This window comes from Acartia tonsa, chromosome 4, assembly GCF_053477335.1.
Source record: "Acartia tonsa isolate MP-2025a chromosome 4, ASM5347733v1, whole genome shotgun sequence".
NCBI lineage: Eukaryota > Metazoa > Arthropoda > Copepoda > Calanoida > Acartiidae > Acartia > Acartia tonsa.
The window spans coordinates 11,453,369-11,472,624 of NC_137263.1; the positions used below are offsets into that span (position 1 = coordinate 11,453,369).

Consider the following 19,256-nt stretch of genomic DNA (forward strand, 5'->3'; position numbering starts at 1 on the left):
TTAGGAATCATGGGATGAAATAAAATTTGAAAATTTGTTTGAAAAAAAATCTAAGTATGGTAAAAAGGTAGAGTCTCATGTGCAACCAGTAAATAACAAGATTTATTTGAAAAGTAAAATTTATTCGTGGGAGGGGGGGGGGGGGGGGGTTAATGGACGATTTACAATGGCGATAAAAGGAATTTCGCAAAATATATTTTAATTAATTCTGGTATAGAATCTAATCTTTTTTCCTGGTTGAGGTTCTTCAATTGATTCTTTTCTTTTCTCATTTGATATCTTATCGCAATTGCCATTTACAGATGGATTTTTAGTTTGATTTAGGGTTTCACAGTTTCTAGACGTCGGAGGTGTCCTAGAGAATGATATTTTTCTTTATAAAATTTGAAAACCGCAGTTTAAGTAGCGTTCGAGTACAGCCATAGCGGGTATAAAGTTCTGGAATTTTTACAAGATATCTAAAAATTTTCAGCGATTTATCTTAACAATTAAGCCGAGAATATTACGTTTCTCCAAAATTTAAAAAAGATACTAAAAAGCTACTTTAATCTTTAACCATTTTTTCGCCATTTCTGTTTAATACTTAAATAAGCCCCATAATGACGGGTATGTTGATTAAACATTTTATCCGCATATTCTGAATAGTTGCCGAGAAAATCACGTTTCTCACAAAAAGTGTCTAATATACAGACTGACATTTCGAATTATAAAGTAGCTTGAATAATAAAAAATTTATCATTTTTGCCTGGTTGAATTAGAAGATAAACTATTTGCATCAGAATTATTAGTTTTATTGGCACTTTCTGTGGTGTCATTATTGCTGGGACGTCTAAAATCGCCTTTTTCTATAGCCATTGAAACAACCTAAAATTCAGGTAAAGATTTAATGTTCCAGTAGTAAATTAGATTTTCAAACTTAAATAAAATTTCTCCTTTAGTAGATTAAAATAAATTATTTCAGAAAAAAAAATTGAATATCAATATGTGTTCTGTTTTAGAAATGAAATACCCCCACCCGTTCCGTCCGACAATTAAAAGCCACCAATCAATTGCAGTTTAAGGGAGGCGATTGAGACGGGGGAGAGGGGTGGTGGTGGTGATTAAGTGAGATTCATTTCCATAAAGGTTTTTTTTTAGAGTAGGTATACAATTCATAGTCTGGCCCTTATACTCAAAGGGGTGACTATTAACATTAAACTCGAATATGATAAAAAATAGAAGGAGTTCTTGCACTTTTTAAGCAAAAAGGGACGTATAAGATATCACCTTTTGATCAAATAGACAGTAATCACGTGGTGTCTTTTGTTCCTCTGGCCAACGTAGATAGTCAAAGAAATATCTGTAGTAGATAAAGCGGCCTCTGTATCATCAAAGAAAACTTTAAACTTTTGATACTTTTTTTTATATTACTAGCGGCTTCGCCCCTAGCCTCTAGGGGCTTTGCCCCAAGAGGTTTGATAAACCTATTTTTGTGTTATTTAAATTTTATAAGAAAAATAAAAAAAAATCTGAAGGGGGGGGGGGGACTTTTTTTTTGGGGGGGTGGGGGTAATCGACCCCCATTTTTTAATTTTAGTTTTAAAAAGTTTTTTTTTGATGGGGCATTTTCATTTTTTGGGGGGTTGGAGTGTCCCACCTCCCAAGAAAATAGCTTAAAACCATCACAGGACCAGTAGGTATATTCCTTGAAGAACTACTTTGTATTATAGATTATTTAAACGAAAAAATATATTATGTATTGAAAAACAGAATAAGAAAATCGCATTAGCTAAACATAAAGTCTATTTGGTTTGTTGAAAATGTTACGTTTAAATGGACAAAAATGACCATGATTAACTCATCAAAAAAGAATCTAAAAATATTTTACATTATTTAAAATTTTATCTTTTCCTGATATTAACCCCTCTTTCTGACCAAATCCTTTTAAAAGTCAAAAAGTCTTTATTTTTGGGGTCCACATTACTCAAGATATAAGGATCAACAACAATGTGGGTTATTTCATCTACTCCTAAAACAATAAAAAATAATCTTAATATTTTGCAGCCAATTATTTCGTCCAATAATATTTGTTATTGCCAAACTGAATAATGCATTAAAATACTTTTCTTTTGATATGTAATTAATTTCACAAATAAACAATAAGACTATATACAATGAGATTTTTTGTAATTTGTGAAATTTAGACAAAGGTCTTATGTTCACAAACGTAAAAATACTGTTATATCTCAAAAATGTAAACCAATTTTGCAAATTTTTCAACAAAACATAATGCATAGGTATAAAAACAATTTAAAAAAAAAATGCATAGAACGACTCCATACCTGGAACGTTCTTGATTAGATCTTTGAATGTTTTATTCTGAATGACAGTTCCACCACCCGCCAAAACAACATCTGTATACGCCTTTACACGAGGTTCAGAGTCCAGCATGAAGAGAACCTTCATATCTTTGAAACAGCCGCCGTTCTCTTGTTTCAGTTCTCTAGTAAATTGGAACATTTTATTAGTTTTAAACACCTGGAGGTACGACTTTTCAATAGCTATATTTCTTTTTATTGCACATATTATTTGTTATTTTATTAATAGCAAAGCTAAACTATAATTAACTTTTTCTAGTCGCTAGAGAGATATGCGATTCTCTAGGCTGCTATTTAAGATAAACAGCTTAAATTTTAGATGATGATTCGTCCATTTTCCAGCTACTTTAACTGTTTCAATCCATCATCTATGAAAGGAAATACTATTGCTTAGTTCAGACGAGCTTTGGTTTAAAGTAACTACACTAAGCTACTTGTAATGTAATGCATTTAAAAAAACAAAAATTACAAAAAAAAAATAGTCTATAACAATCTCAGGACCTACAATCTACATATATGAAGCAATGGAACCTGCAATGGAAATCTCAGTTGGTGGTTCAGTGGTAGTCGAGATCTTAATGGACAAACAAAAGATTACTATTTAGTATTACTTGATTGTACCTATGTATTCTGACTGCTTCATTACAGATAAATGGCCTAGTAGGGAACCATGTGCCATTCTTGTAACTTCTCTCTACATATCTTTTGGTAACAACCCACCCTCCACTAGCCAAACAAGCAAGAACCTGCAAATTAAAATGTTTTTAGATTAAATGATGTATAAACATTATATACGTACTCTAACGTACTTTTTTTAACAAAAGAATACAGTTAATATATTTTTTGCATTGGTGGAATAACCTCTCAGTGAAGAATCATTTTAAAATTTGTGTATATGAAATACCTAAACGTTTTTTTATAGAATGAAAATGTTAATTTAATTCATCATTTGAATATTAGCTCAGAATTAAAATAAAGTTATAAGCCGAAGGACTTATTTTGCATAAGTACTAACAATAAAAACCCAATAGTAAATCATTAAGAAGTTTATGTAAATGAAATAATCGTTTTTTTAAAATAGATTCTTTAAAGTAAAAATTTTATTTTGTCATTTAAATATCCGTCAGGCCGACGGATAAAATGTAAGTTAGCTTCACTGCTTTACAATGTACCTTGGCATTGAAATTTTCGTATCTGTGAGCAATAACATGGGTACAGTTCATATTCCATTGTGGGGAATCATCAATTTCTCCCCCAAGCCTTTCTATTCTAAAATTTGATGTATTGTTATGAAGTGAAACTTTTACAAAACGTATGTCCGTTTAATCAGTCTGTGACGGAGAGCTCTGGTCGATAATTATGTTATGTCAGGGAGTAAGGGAGGGGACAATGGATCGAATATTCAATCTTTAGGAGTCTCAGACTTTGGGGACTGGCTTAAAGGGAATGTGCAAGAATTTAGCAGTTTCTGACTGAGTTTGGGGACTTGCGCTAGAAATGCCGTTACTCGCTATGTTAGTTTTGAATATATATAGTTTTGCAGACAGAGAGTAGTTCAAATATAAATACACGGCTCCCCTCCCATACTATATTTCAATCCCTTCATCCCCACCTCATTTTTAAAAGTAGACGAGTAAGGGAAATGGAGAAGGGAGGTGGGGGAAATAAACAGGATAAAAAGGGGCAGGAAGGCGTGCGGGTCATATACTTGCCCATACAGCTACACGCCTGCCTGCCCTTTTTTCCGTGTTCACATCACTTGCCCCTAAATCTCTTTTCTCTTTCCCTGTCATCTGAAAAGATCCAGGGAGATATTTCTAGTAATTAATTACAGAATGGTTATGTCAGTCTGTAATACTGGTAATCTTATTTTCAAATGATTGCTTTTTTTCTTGGAACTTTTTTCTTAGTTTATGGTTTTCTAGATTTAATCAACAATCACTTTACAATTTCCACCATATTTTCGGGATTATTCTGGTTTTCATGGCCTTTCTTCAAAAACTCTTAAATTGAATTAATTGCCCATTGTCCCCTCCCTTACTCCCTGATGTTATGTCCTTTTAGCATCCGGATTGTTCCAACACAACATTTGAATGATATAGAATTAAAGATATGAAGTGCTAATTGTGTAATGTCTTTTTAACTCACTTGGACGGACGAACGCATAAACACTTGTTATAGAGAAGCTGTGGAACAGAAAAATACGTCTTTATGCTATTTTATGTTTGTCATAGATGAATTTAAGGATATAATGAAATTACTTTTCTATGAGCTGTTGCTTTTCTAGTAGAAGTTGTTGGCTAGTATACCCAGCAAACATAAAAACTTTCTCATCTTCATCCTCCATATTATCTGAAAGGAGATCAGTTACGAAAGAGTCTTCAAGATAAGCCAAAGTCCAGTGAAGGGAGTAGACATTGGGCTTTTATTACACAAGTCCCCAAAGTTTTAAATTGACATTTTCTTATTAGTTTGCTTAACAACTCTGGGGACTTGAATTTTGATTGATTGGTTTATTAAGTGGGTGTCTGAACGTTTCAACCACTAATCTTAATCTGCAGAAGGTGTAATTTTGTTTATCATCATTGGGGATATACATCAATTTATCGGCCACTGTCTTCTCCCTTTAGATCACTGGAATAAATACAAAAAACTTCGAGCAAATTCAAACAATAAATAAATATCATTAGAGTGTCATGTACAGTGTCTTTATTTAGTAGGTAACTTAAATATTATTTCAGCTCAATTATTGTAATTAAGACTTTGACAAAGTGTTTGATGCTATATGTAAGTATACAACTTGACAAAAATGCATAATCAATGAAATTGATTAATTTACAAAAATTATCACAATAGAGTAAACTGAAACATACATCTTAATTCTATGTATTTAATGAAAAAATATATGATAAAGGTGGAATTATTCCATTCCTAGTTCTATAAATAATGTAAATACTAGGTTTCTAAAAATGTCACCTTAAAAACTTATCAAAAATCACAGAAGATAGGATTTAAGCTTAAAAAGAGAGCTCATAATTTGATTATTATCAGCTTACACCTCAAAATGAATATTCGAATATTAATAATGCTGCTGTTTCTAACTCCCTTACTTTTCTATATAAATCAAAAGCTTAAATAACAATATACTTTTCAGTATAAAACCTTGCAAGATCTTGATTGCCAGATCCTTGATAAATTAAGGATATGTTGTAAGCAATCTCTGCTTTTAAGTCAAATATTTCATCATTATCAACAGAGGGTCCAAGGTTAATAGCTTTCTTGTAATAGAATAGAGCAGCAGGTAGCAGGTTTAACTGGTGCATGGTTCTTCCAAGGTTGTAGTAAACCTCCTGTTATGTAATGGATATATTCATATAACTTTTTTATTATAACAGCCATGAAGTTCTGTTTAATTTTAGAATTCTTTTTAGTTAGTTTAAGATTAATACCTATTAAAAAAGATTAATTTTTCATAAAAACTTATTACATTTGAAATTTTAAAAAGATAACAGTCATTTAGTCTGCAGACATAAAAACCCTTGTCTAGAAGTTCTAACATTGCATGATATTGAGTTGCGCTTGTTTTGGGCCAAGATATTCCCTCTACTCTAACATTTATGTCGCCCACCTGACATTGCAGCAAAACGTCTTTAGTCATTACGCGGTATAAGACCGAGATTGGAACCTATCACCTTCCCAATAACGAGCGGATGCGCTACAGATCCAGGTCAATAATGAATGAAACCATTCCTGACACTCTCCACGGAGCTCCTTGTATGTGTTGAGGAAAGCACAGGCCTGCACCACAAGACTGTGCTTCTTGGCACTGAACTTTTGACAAGCCATGTGACAGAATGTTAGGCCCAACATTAGTGCAACTAATGGGTTCGAGCTATCCTAAATTTAAATTCAAAACATATTTTAGTTATATATTTATCCAAACAATTTTCATTTAAAATGCCTTAAAATATATTTACTAGAATCTAAAGATACACATAGAAATATGTTTTAAAACAAGAGTAACTAGATAAAATCTTGTGTGGGGTAAAAGGAACTGTAAAGAAATGCCGCCGAAAACCGCTATATCCCACCGATTTTTTTCCATCTCTCGGACAATTTTAAAGTCTTAGATAACACACCTTTACGGAAAATATGCAGAAAAATTTACCCTTTTATGATCATTGAATAAATTGTATATGCCCCAGATATTTAATGATGCATAGTTTCTACCTGTTTAAAAGCTGATATATATTCCCCCAAGGAATATTTATATGTTCCAGCAACCAGACAATTATGACCATTAAGAATTCCAAGTGCATGGATATCAGGATTTCTTGACATTAATCGCATTAAAAACCGGTTATGTCGTACATCGTCAGCTCTCATAATAACTAAAGAAAACATTAGGTTAAAATTGTAAAAAAAAACTTTTTTCTGCAAATTTACAAAATAACATAGATATTGATAGAGACTGGACCATCATCAATATCTTTACTTTTGTCTTTTTAGATAAAAATGGCCAATCATATGGTCTGATAAATATAATTAACTTAGTCTAATGAAGTGAAGGGTAATTATTAAAAAAATCTCAGAAACAAGGTGTAAAGTACACTATCTAACATCCTGTAAAGCTAAAAATTCATATGAAACTTTCTATTAATGAGACATTTCCGTCAACTCCATCATTTACTGCTCTGTTGACATTTCTTACATATACTTTCTTTACTACAAAAATATGCGTTTTATTTGGTGTTAAATATTATCTTTGTTTTTTTATTCTCGTAATTCCTGTTTTTAGGATGCTTAATATAAAGATTTAGGTGTACCTAATACATTAACCTTGTTATCTACAATAATGACCACTTCCTTATTACCAAACTTACCCACATTGAACATATTCCAAATAGCATGATTCTTAATATCCTTCAGAACAAGGTCCCTCACACAATTGTAGGCATGGTAAGAGTCACCATTGAAAAAGGAACCTTAAATATTTGTTTTAAAAATTATTGAGATGTTTGTATGTGTATTGTGTATGTATTACGTAAGATCTCTAAAACGGCTTCACTAAGATGACTACTTCATTAGTTTTACATTAGTCTGAACTATAAATGGTCTCCTTTAAATGTTGTGAGGGAAAGTCTAGAATAGTAAAGTGTGGGGATAGAAAATTAACTTCAAAGTTTGTTTTCTTTCTTATACAATAAATAAATATACTCGATTATTTACAAGGACGATCTTTTCCAATAATGGCGAAGATTTTGGAAACGCTAAAGCTTACGTAAGAACATACCTTGAGGGGGAATAAGAAATATATTAGAGGAACAGAGAAATATCGAGATATCAAAATAAGGAAACAATCAATAGAGTAGAAACGAAAAAAATCTTACCTAACAAACACAAAAATTCACATTCTTTAAAAATTTGTTGATTTCTGGCAAATATTGGGGAGCCGAGGGCTGAGAATACTAGACGTTGAAGTTCTTCATATTCCTCCAGCTCGAATAGAAGGTCACAAGCAGACAAGAACAGATTAAACTCATCGTGGATATTTACATCGTCACTGAAAAATTACTATGATATGTTTATCATCCTAAATACACATGTATAAATGGAAAAGAATTTAGAAGTCTAAGCAGGGATTGGTGATTGGACGATAGATGAAAAATCAATATAACTTCCAAAAATAATAACCAAAATTATCATACCTATCTGTAGTTTAAATTTATTTGTGGAAAATAAATTTACCTCTCAGTGATGATAAACAAAATAATTTTTCAATTTTTCCCTTCCCTCCTTGAGTCTTTGAGACAAAAAAATCTATTTTATATAAATAATTTTAAAAATATCAAATGCTTTGTTTCTATCAAATGTGCGTATCTGTTTTTTTGACGAGTGTTAAGTTTACAATAATATCACGGGAAAAATTGTTGTCAATTTAGGTTGCTAACATGGAAATCATTCATTGGTCAGTTCGTTTCTCCAGTAGGAAGGGAGGGGATGTGGTAACGGGGGTGGATCGTAATTTTAGCCAACTGCATGTTTCAATTTATAAGAGTGCATAAAAATCTGGTGTAATAAATCTATTTTTAAAATATTATTACTCTAACCTGGATTGTTCAAACTCTGCAGCCTCTGTCTCAGTAAGAGGTTCCCGCCTGAAATTTCGCACCTCAGTCAGGGCTTTGTTCTTACACGAAATTCTTTTTGCTGAAGATATTGCATGCAGCTCCTCTTTGTTTCGAATATTTACAAAATGTCGGGAAAACAATAATTTAGCTTTTTCAAGAAATTCTCTGTGTCTTTTTTCTTCCAAAAGGAGTTTACATCTATTGTAGAGAAGATGGGGATTCAACATTTCTTCCGATTCGTCCTGTGCTAGTGCCTTCAGAGCGTCCTCGGGACGGCCCAGGCTCCGCATTATTTTGCTTAACTGTAGGCGGGCGTTGTAATGATGAGGGGCCATTTCAACAACCTGAAAATTATAACTATTTTCATTTTTATTGTAAAAAGAAATTAATACTATCTGTACTACAAAGAAATTAGATGCATTTGCCTATACAAAGATTAAGATCTAAGTAACCGCTGAACCGATAAGGTTGTGCATCTTAGGGAATATGCCATGGTCCTGTCGTAGCTGTTTTCAGGTAAAGGAGGTGACACACCGGCCCAGCCGAGAAATTTGCATCCTCAAAAAAGGGAGAGCGAATCCCTAGCTAATTAACCTGTTGAAATGCTTGTTCAGAACGTTCCAGATCGTTAGAACCGTAGAGGCATTCAGCATACTGCAGCCAGACTGCAGCCTGATTATACCTAAATAGTTTTTGTTTTTAATAGAAAAATCTTTACAAAGATTGTTGTTAATTTGAATTGCAGCTAGGATCTTTCCTCTGAAGCCCAAGACTGACTGAAAAAGTGACCAGAAACGAACCATTCTAGATAAAAACGTTGTTTTGATGCTTGTTTTTTAGTCTGGTTAAGTAAAGTCTATATGAGCCCCGTAGGTTTTGGGCCCTGCAGGTTTAGAGCCCCCTAACAGGAGTTAGTTTGTCATATTTAGAAGAAAAAAAAAGAATTGGATGGATGGGGGTTCTGTGGGAAAAATTACATAAAGTGAGTCATTAATTCAATTATATTTAAATTCTTGGGAATATACCTATATATGTTGATTTAATTGTCTATTTTTCTATTATAGAATGGGATATTTCAAAATGATTATACCTTTGACTCTGTACTAACTTGTGGAAAAACTGCACTGCATCTTCAAAAAATTTATTCTTCATCAACGCCTCGGCAATCTTGTAAGTTTAAGTTCATATCTATTCATAGTTTTTACTTAATGACAGAATGTCATAACTGAATAAGCAGAATATTAATGACAAGTCTAAACAAAATTGTAATAAAATGTCAAATAAGTAAAAAATCAATATGTTTTAAATGGACGTACTAACCTGCTAGTAATAGAGTAGCTACGCTTTCTAAATCGTACCTTATTATTTTAGGAAACATAATGCAAAATTTAAAATCGATAGGACAATTCTATTCTGTTTAAATTAACGAAAACAGCTAACTGTCCTGGATGGACAGAACCTAATTATAGAAAAGCTTCGCCTTTAAAAATGTTTTATATGAACATTCAACACCTCAATTGTAAGATCACCAAAATCATCTGGGTCAGCCTAATAATAATTATAAGTTGGTTTTAGAGAAGATGTTCAGTGGTCATAAAAAGAGGAAAAAATAGAAAGAGAAAGAAGGATGATAAAATCACGAAAAGGATGCCCTGGAACGGGGGATCTTCCCCGAAAAGGCTGCCTAGAGTAGCCAAGATAATCAAATTTAATTTAAGCTTCGGTACTAAAATATTTTTCTTGGACTAAACTTAAAAATTTGATTAATTTTAAAAATCCTAAATACCTCAATGAACTGTTCCAGCAGATCAGTGCAGAGGTGCCTAGCGTTCAGGTTGATAAGAATTATAGCAAGCTTGCATCTGATTTCAGCTGTTAGCTCTTCAGGTACTACTACATCTAAAACACGTTTCCTATTAATATACAATAATTTGCTGGAAGTGATGACGATCATGAATGAAAAGCTAACATTAACATGTAGTTGCTCTAATAATAAAACAAATGTTAGAGCTCGATAGGACAATTCTAACATGCAAAAATTTACAACAAGAGCTATCCTTTACGAACGGACATATCATAATTATATAAAAGCTTCGCTTTTAAAAATGATATCTAAGAGCAAGATAAAAAGTTCGTCATTACCACTACGCTTTATCTCACAAAATTACTCAAAATCACGACACCTTTACAAGAATATTTGGGTATAGTCCCTTTCGTGACATCGCACCTTAAGGGGCGATTCTTCGTATTTTTCACAGTAGGTTTTATCTTATTTCTACCCCCTGCGGGGGGCTCTAACCCTGCGGGGCCAATTACCTAACCCTGTGGGGCAATCACCTAACCCAATATAACCTAACCTAACCTAAAATAACCCATAAAAAGCCATTTTAAAAATACGACAAATCGCCCCTTAAGGTGCGATGTCACAAAAGGGACTATTCCCGAATATTTTTTCGAATTAATTCAGCTGTTGGTTACAGCTGGGATATTACTATATTTAACTAATGGAGATTGGACGGACCCCAGAAAAAAAAAACTTACTGCTAAAAGCCTCAAGCTGACTTTCCGGCTCCAGCGTGTCAATATTATCCGTTTCACTCTTACAATCAAAGGAAACATTGGCATATTTACAGCATATCAGCAGCCCGTCATTATATTTCTCCAGAATAATCAACAGTTCCAGAAATAGGTTGACATCTTCATCTGATATCAACTCAGAAAATCTTTCAAATGCATCGTCAAATAAAACTTGTGCCTAAAATAAAATAAAAATATGTATGACATTTGTAGCAAAGATCTCACAAATGGAGCCCCCCCCCCCCCCTCCGAAAAGTTACAAGATACAGCATTATAGGAGATCAAACCAAATTACTATTACACATAAATGACAATTTAAAAATATTACTTGTGGTAGTTGGTCTTTTTCGTGAAGCAACCTTGCAGCCTCTCTGGTAGCAAATAAGAAATCCTCTCCCTTAGATAAACAGTATGTCATGAAATATACTTGTAAATAATTCTAGTATTTTTATAAAGTTTTATCTTATATACTCAGGGGGGTGGGGAGGTGACATTGGACGACAGTAAATAACACGCGTACCAAAGTTTTAGAGCCTGCTCTCTATGTCAATAGCTTTAAAATTTCAAATCTTGATTGAATTTGCAGTATCCAAAAACGAATAATTTAAATCTATAGAAAGGGTATTTTTTATGGGGCGCATATAAATTTATCATCCATTGTCTCGTCCCTTAAGATCCCTGTATAATATACTAGTTTGAATTGTAAATCATGGCCAGGTTTAAGATTACTTTTAGGAGTTTTGTGCAATGTTTTGAGATATATTTGGTAACTTTTAAATTTTACATTTAAAACAATTATAAGAATAATTAAAGTTTAGTGGCTTAGTTTAGGACACCCAAATAAACCTTAATTCCCAGTAAGTGCGGAACTCTTTCATTGCATTATATCTCTTACATTACTGGACCTTTGTCCGACAACCTTAAAAGTTAAATTAGTATTTCCAAGTTGTAAAGCTTTTTTAAGACATTTCAATTCCTGATCAGGTTTTAGATTAGCCAGCATTTTCCTGTAGCATCTTAGTGCGGCGGATTTTTCTCCCAGCTTCTCCAGAAGATTGCAGCGTGTCAAGTAAAAACTAGAAATATGAAAGTTTTTTTTTTGATACAAACTTATAATCAGGTCCGCAATTCGTAGGATTCTACACAAACTTATAAATAAGTCCGCAATTCTTAAGATTTTAGATACGGTTAGCCAAAAAAAAAACTCAAACGTACTTTCTTTCTTAAAATGCACATAAATTTTTTATTATAAAATATTTAAATTGCAGCTATCTAGATCCTCGTCAAATTAATAACAATTTCACAAATATAGATAGTTAAAAAACTTATTTTGAAGATTTGTATGAAAGTAGTTATTATTTTCAAAACTTTGTACATCCTTCATTAATTTTTCTTATCTTCGCTCCTATGGATTTCTTTATCCTTGTTTCTTTTTGGATTGTTCGTTTTTCAGATACAAGAACTAAAATCAACACTTACTTGACGTTTGTAGGATCACTCTCAATAGCTTTCTTGTAGCAGAAACAAGCTTGCTTCACATCCTGCTGTTCAAGGGACATATCTGCCAACCTAACAAACACAATAGTGTAACTTTATCAAATACCCTCCACTGTAGCGTAACAGTACACGTAGTGCATCTGAACGTTGTCGGGAAAGTTATAAGTTCGAATCTCGACCCAACACAGCGTCATAACCAATGACGTTAAAATGGTTTCTACTGCTGCTGTGTCAGGTACGCGACATGAAGAGTTAGAGTAGGAGGAATGCCTTGGCCCAAAAATAGGCGCAACTCCATACCATACATAGTTAGGGCATCCAGACAAAAGGTCGTGCAATCAAAGGGTTGGTTGTCTAAAGGGCGTGTGACCTTAAAATCATGCACAGCAGTTTAGCAAGTTATTATAACTAAACTAAGAGAAATCTCTAAACTTCCTAAACTGAAGAAATATAAAATTTATTTAATTTTTATTCTGAAATTATTCCCTCTTTTTTGTTAGAAAATAAGGTGTTTACCTGGACCATTCATCAGGATCTGGAGGTGCCAGTTGGGCTGCTATCAGAGCAAACTGGAGACCCTTTTCAAGATCCTCCTTTTCCTCATACAAATTGGCGAGTGCTTGGAAAGGTTCAGGCGCGGATGGGTCTTGTCTATTCAAAATAATATATTTATGATTTAAAATAAAAAACACGATATATTAAATATATTTTAACTATACAAAAAGATGACTATAACAATTCATGATGTCAATGTGATGAATTAGACAACAATGAGCGTAGTAATAGGTTAGTAAACGTATTCGTTTATTTAAATAACAGAATAAGGTCCATGAATAATTTCTTAATTTTTCATGATTGTGTATCTTTCCTGCGGATGTAAAAATGTCCTACAAATTTCTAATAAAGTACCTATCTTTCTAAGTAAGTCGAACTTTATGCAATTCAATATCATTTAAAATTGTTTTGGCCTAATTTTACCTGATGATTTCTAAGCACATTTTCTTTCCATTTTCAGTGTCACCCCTGGCAAATCTAAGATGAGCTTCTCCCATCAAACCTTGTAAGGCAGGATCAAGTTTCTTCCTTCTCCCACCCCCACGTGGTTTCTAAAAAAGGACACTTTCTCAGAAAGTGTAATAATGATATTTTGTAATTTTTTCTTAAACGTTTTTATTTATTTGAATTTTAGAGCGTAGAGTTTAGTTTTAGAGCAGAGGCGTGTAGAGGGAGGGTGTATCCACCACCCTTTCAAACTTAAATGGGGTGTATAGTTAATAGTTATATACCTCCCTTATACAGCCAATTTATCAATTCAAGGACACTTCTTTTGAAACTTTTTATTGATGAATTGACACCTAGGGGATGTATCCCCCCCACTAACACTAAAATACAACCATCTTCTTATCTGTAATAAAATTTCAAGTGCGCTTCGCGCACCCCCATGGAAAAGTACACTGCACCCCTCTAGTCTCAAGTCAGTCATTGTACCTACCTTTGCTTTTGGTGTTTTAGCAGCAAATTGATCGTCTCCAGATTCACCTGATTCGTCTTCAATTACAGGTTTTGCTCGCGGATTTTTTCTGCTGAAACAGTAATAACATGTTTATTAATGTATCTTTTTGAAACAATTAAGTTTTTTTAACAGATGTATAATGCAGGACAAATTAGAGTCTAATTCAAATCTAAGATGCAGTATTTTATTCTGGTTCGAGAATTTATTTTTATTCTGAGTAGGTTCGAAAATATTTTTTTATTGCTTCCATAATCAGATTGCTCTGTCATGTGATACTAACATTTCACCAAATAAATACCTTGACCGATCAGTCTTTTCTTTTGGCAGCCATTCTTCATCTTTTTCAGATTCTTCAGAAGAGTCCTCTTCACTGGATCCCTCTGAACCAATGTTCATTTCGCTCATCAAATCTTTAAAGGTCACTTCTCCAGCTAAAATTTAAAGAATAAGTTTGGAAAAGTTTTAATAATAATTTTAAAAACAAATGTAGGTAGGTAAATGTTTTGATATCAATGAAATTAAATATCTTTTCAGTATTTCCAAATTATAAGGATATAATATACCTAATACTTTCTTACTTAATATTGCTTAAAATATTTCCAATCACAAAAATTCTATTATTCCAAATTACATACCAAGATATTTTTCAGTAATATCTTTTTCTTCGTTCTTTTTACTGATTATGTCCTAAAAAGAAATGAAATTAGTAAACTGTTTTCATTGTACATATTATTATAATTATTACTAACTAACTTCGACCTAGCTCGATCCTATATAGTCCCTAAGGGGGAAATATCTCGTGTTTGTGAATTTTGACGTTATAAATTCTGTTGCTTCACATTGCTATCATTTTATAAAATTTCTTTAGGCAAAGAAAAATATTATATATCATGTAAAATTAAACTTAATAAATACTTGTGGTGCATCCGGTGTGTCTTCTTCGCTGGAATATTGTGAATCTTCGGCAAAGAAAGTTAAACTATTATTCTCACTTGTTACATACGAAACTCCTCCACTAAAATATTATGTATTTTTAAAAATGTGTAAAACAGTTTGAAATTTCGATAAGACTAATTCAAATATTCCCTGAAAAGCACAACCTAATCGGTTGGCGGGCGGTTAGCGACATCATAGGCTACGGTGAGACAGACATCGTTCTACTATGATAATGAATAAAGGGCGGAAGTGACACTTTTTGAAACCAAAACTAAAAGTCAAAGAAACTCAACTAAATAAAGAGTTACAGCTCTGAGATTTGACATGGCAGTTGCTTTATAGAGGTACAATAAGGAATTGTGAAGAAACGGCGGTGGAACCGCTGCTCCCGCCGAAATTTGTTTTTGCCTTTTCTCGTCAAATTAGATAATTTTCAATCATCTGAGATAATACCTATTTTTAAAAGCGAGGCTTTTCTATAATTAGGGTCGGTCCGTCCGTCCGTCCGTAACGGATAGCTTTTTTTGTTAATTTAGGCATGTTAGAATTGTCCTATCGATTTCAAATTTTGCATGGTGATTCCTTTAGCAGTTAGGTACGATTTAGAACCAAAATGTCCGTACGTCCATTTTAAACATGATGATTTTTTTTACTTTTTTAACATCAAATTTTTATGTGATCTAATTATCCGATTGATCTGATTTTTGGTATATTGATTCCTGGGACAACAAAGTATAATGTAATAAACGGAGCAACTCTATAATCAAGTCCTAAAAATGTAAGTATGTCCATAAACATTATCCTGTATCAAGCAGTTTTTTAACAAATTTACTCACAATTTTGCTTTGACTCTTATACATTTATATTAGGATTATTCAGTTCTGAAACTATACAAGTGTTTACGTCCGTTTGTCCTACCGTTTCAGTGCTTCGCTTTTATGGATGTTGTCATCCTTGTTTCATAAAAATTTACCTGATATTTCACTTGACACTTGAAATATTTCAAACATGTCAATATTAAAATTGCAAGTGTCAAGTGCAAATATTGACAGGCCTCATACTTTAAGTAAAACCACACCTCTCTTCTCCTGAATTATCAGCCTTCCACTTTCCTGCCGTTCATTATATTTGCATTTGGCGAGAAAAGGCGAAAAAAATTCGGCGGGAAACGGCGGTTTTCGGAGGGAGCGGCTGTTCCGCCGCCGTTTCTTCAGTTCCATATTATTCCTCTTTAAAGCAACTGCCATGTCAAATCCCAGAGCTGTAACTTTTTATTTAGTTGAGTTCCTTTGACTTTTAGTTTTGGTTTCAAAAAGTGTCACTTCCGCCTCCCCCCTTTGTATCCCCATAGACAATTTTTTAAACAATTCTTTAGTTAAATATTTTGATAGTTAAAACTAAATAAATATGATTTCATAATTTTAAACCTTGATTTCTTAGATACTGGTTGTTTTGCTGGTCCAGGGTTATATTCTAGTTCTGTGTTCTCAATATTATTACTTACTAAAATAAAACATACGAAATGGTAGGCATAGTTTTATATTTATTATATCTAAAGGCAAAATATGCATATTTTAAATACCTTTCCCTACTCAAATAACTTTTAATATTTAGGTACCTTTTTTAAAAACAGGTTAGATCCTTGAATAATATAAACGATTACATTAATCAAAAAGTAGAATTTTAACTTGATTTGTCAATTTAACGAGATTTGAAGGGATAAGACAATAATGTGTTTTTTTATCAAATAATAAAATTACCACTTCTCTAGAATTAAATTGTTTGCTGAAAAGTTTAGACAATACTAGTTTGAACCAACCATTCAAGACCAAATCCATGCATTCTACCAACATTTGCTTATATCGTTTCGCATCTAACATAGTGGCAGAAGGTACAGTTTTAAGGCAGTGTTTGGCATACTTTAACCCACACCTTAAAGACAGCAGCTAATGCTGTGGATTTCAGAAACATGCACTAACCTGCCTCAATACCACCCTCCAAAATCCTATTCATAATTTCATTTAGTTCTGAATTATTACCAGTGTCCATTTTGTCTAAATACGTTTATTTCTGAAAGTCATTTAAATTAAATAATCATGATTAAGATATTTTTATTACATTTCTTATAAGATTTATCAAATAACATAAAGTACATATTTTTAAGAATCACATAATTATAATAATGCATATTATATATTTATAGTAAAATTAATATAGAATATTACAAACATCAATTGTGAAAATATTTAGTTACACATCTGTTAAATTATGACAACTGCAAATATAAATAATTCAATTATGAAACAAATTTAAAAAGTAGTAAGCTTATAAACACAATCGAGAGAGAATAATGTATTAAAAGGCTTGAATTTATCAAAGTCAATCTTTTTTCTTCGCACGATAAAAGTAGAATTTCATGATAATATAATTTCTTTCAACATGATAAATCAATTTTAGAATATAAATTCAATTACTTATTTATTTCTTCTTCTTCAATGCCTCAAATCTCTTTGTGAGGTCATCAAAATCAATATCGTCGTCTTTGTCATTGCTTGCAGGAGTATTTCCACCTACAGGAGTATCAACAGGAACCGAGGGCAGGTCAGGCAGATCGAGAAAATCTGGATTCGTTGCTGGGGGTGGAGCTTGCACATTCATATTCTTTTTCACTTCGTCTTCTGGTTCATATGGAGGAGGTCCACTCTCACCACTGATGTTCAACATATCCTTGGATTCAATGTTATCATTAGGAGAATCTGGACGGACGTTTGGAATATTGTATTGAAACGGAGGAGGTGCAGCAATGTTTGATGGTTGCTGATTTAAATAGGGATAACCGCCAACTGCTCCTCCCATCGGGTGTGACGGTTGGCCTGGCGGATATGGGGCTGCCTGTCCGGGTGGCGGAGGAATACCAGGCTGATTTACAGCTGGATAGCTGAACGGAGCAGCAGCAGGAACAGCTGGTATAGGCTCTACAAAGCCACCTCCACCCCCACCACCATTACCTTTGCCATCTAAATCATTCTTTCCCGTAGTAGGGACACTTGGCATCAAATCTATCAGATTATCTGATGCATAAACCTCGTCCTGAGTCATAACCTGGGGATCTGGTTCATAATCAACGTTGTAGTATTTCGAAATCTCAATTAGATACTTTTCAACTGTTATCTTCGGTGGAGCTTGCACGCTTAGCTTGTGCATCAATTTCGCCGAGACAGTTCCAACCTCATTCTCTTTACAAGCCTGTGCATAAGGCTTTCCATATTTCGCAGCAAACTGATCAGCAACAATCTTAAGCTCTTGTACATCAGCCTGCAACCGCGGAGCTACCCATATCAAGCTGCTAATAGCTTCAGCAAGGCCATCGTCGAGCGTTTTCATTTGCTGAATAAGTCCAAACCTGGCCAATAACAGATCACAATACATTTCCACAATTTCCATTGCCTCAACGAGATAATCTTCTCTGATAATGTGCTCCACACGAATCTTTGCTCTCTCAGCTTTTCCAGACGAGATGTAGTCAGCAATTTCCTTGCGTGACTTTAATGCCATTTCTGATTTCTTTTTCTCAAGAAGTTTAAGTCGATTGATGGCCAAGCGTAAGTTTGTTTTCAATTTGTTATAATTTGGACCAGAAGAAAACATCTTATTTATTTATATATATTCTTGCAATTATTTGTCTTGTTGATTATAATGATCAAATTTTATTTGAAATGAATAATTGAATGATTCATAATCTTAAATTCTTTAGAGTTTATTATCTCTCAAAACAAATACAAATGATTCCCAACATATTTAACAATAATTTTTATTTAAGATTTTCATCATATTATATTGGTCAAAAACTCTAATTTGCATATGTAATTTTAGAAAATATATTCAGCTAAAATTCATTATTAAAATAATAACAATATTAATAGTAAAAATAATAAAAAAAAGAAATTCCATAAGAAATGTTGCTTACTCTGTAGCCCAAATGCCGCGGTAATTTTTATTGCTGCCAGACAAAATTACTTATTTATACCAAAAATTTTTAAAAACCCATAAAAGATAAGAAATAATGCCAATAATTGTTATAATTATTCTTACATCTTGGATTTTAAGATATGAATATATTTTATTAAAAATTATATTGACAAAGTTCATCTGGCGACATTTGTTTACGTTGTCTGCTGAAAACATAGTGAAATTTCATTTCTTATTAATTACTATTTAATTTTATTTTAAGTTTTAACTGTAAAC

At 32.8% G+C, this 19,256-nt stretch overlaps 3 protein-coding genes across 3 annotated transcripts; all 3 read right to left on the minus strand.

Annotated features, from left to right (window-relative positions):
* Nucleotides 1-198: 198 nt before the first annotated feature.
* LOC145318389 (uncharacterized) lies at nucleotides 199-4,710 on the minus strand. Its single transcript, XM_080159682.1, has 8 exons — nucleotides 4,619-4,710; nucleotides 3,530-3,626; nucleotides 2,979-3,103; nucleotides 2,322-2,482; nucleotides 1,891-2,008; nucleotides 1,267-1,360; nucleotides 746-864; nucleotides 199-355 (listed from the first exon to the last, which is right to left on the minus strand). The coding sequence occupies exons 1-8, from the start codon at nucleotides 4,702-4,704 to the stop codon at nucleotides 199-201; spliced, it is 957 nt and encodes a 318-aa protein (XP_080015808.1). The 5' UTR covers nucleotides 4,705-4,710.
* Nucleotides 4,706-17,116, minus strand: LOC145316068 (general transcription factor 3C polypeptide 3). The gene is made up of 22 exons (XM_080156359.1): nucleotides 16,991-17,116; nucleotides 16,439-16,514; nucleotides 14,991-15,090; nucleotides 14,711-14,762; nucleotides 14,374-14,506; nucleotides 14,055-14,145; nucleotides 13,541-13,668; nucleotides 13,079-13,213; nucleotides 12,545-12,634; nucleotides 12,041-12,141; nucleotides 11,394-11,461; nucleotides 11,030-11,243; nucleotides 10,275-10,387; nucleotides 10,001-10,036; nucleotides 9,579-9,655; nucleotides 9,083-9,170; nucleotides 8,468-8,832; nucleotides 7,748-7,920; nucleotides 7,241-7,342; nucleotides 6,588-6,748; nucleotides 6,106-6,254; nucleotides 4,706-5,705 (listed from the first exon to the last, which is right to left on the minus strand). The coding sequence occupies exons 1-22, from the start codon at nucleotides 17,058-17,060 to the stop codon at nucleotides 5,489-5,491; spliced, it is 2,739 nt and encodes a 912-aa protein (XP_080012485.1). The 5' UTR covers nucleotides 17,061-17,116; the 3' UTR covers nucleotides 4,706-5,488.
* Nucleotides 17,075-18,962, minus strand: Ist1 (increased sodium tolerance 1-like protein). Its single transcript, XM_080156360.1, has one exon. It carries the CDS (start codon nucleotides 18,657-18,659, stop codon nucleotides 17,490-17,492), a length of 1,170 nt encoding a protein of 389 aa, XP_080012486.1. The 5' UTR covers nucleotides 18,660-18,962; the 3' UTR covers nucleotides 17,075-17,489.
* Nucleotides 18,963-19,256: the final 294 nt, after the last annotated feature.

Coding starts and splice junctions, on each gene's coding strand:
- LOC145318389 (XM_080159682.1), bottom strand. CDS start 4,704: ATGGAGGATGAAGATGAGAAAGTTTTTATGTTTGCTGGGTATACTAGC. Junction 2,483..2,978: donor GAAGCAGTCAGAATACATAG/GTACAATCAAGT, acceptor CCAATTTACTAG/AGAACTGAAACAAGAGAACG. Junction 865..1,266: donor ACTGTCTATTTGATCAAAAG/GTGATATCTTAT, acceptor CCTGAATTTTAG/GTTGTTTCAATGGCTATAGA.
- LOC145316068 (XM_080156359.1), bottom strand. CDS start 17,060: ATGGACACTGGTAATAATTCAGAACTAAATGAAATTATGAATAGGATT. Junction 8,833..9,082: donor CTGAACAAGCATTTCAACAG/GTTAATTAGCTA, acceptor TATAATTTTCAG/GTTGTTGAAATGGCCCCTCA. Junction 6,749..7,240: donor TTGGAATATGTTCAATGTGG/GTAAGTTTGGTA, acceptor TGTTTTCTTTAG/TTATTATGAGAGCTGACGAT.
- Ist1 (XM_080156360.1), bottom strand. CDS start 18,659: ATGTTTTCTTCTGGTCCAAATTATAACAAATTGAAAACAAACTTACGC.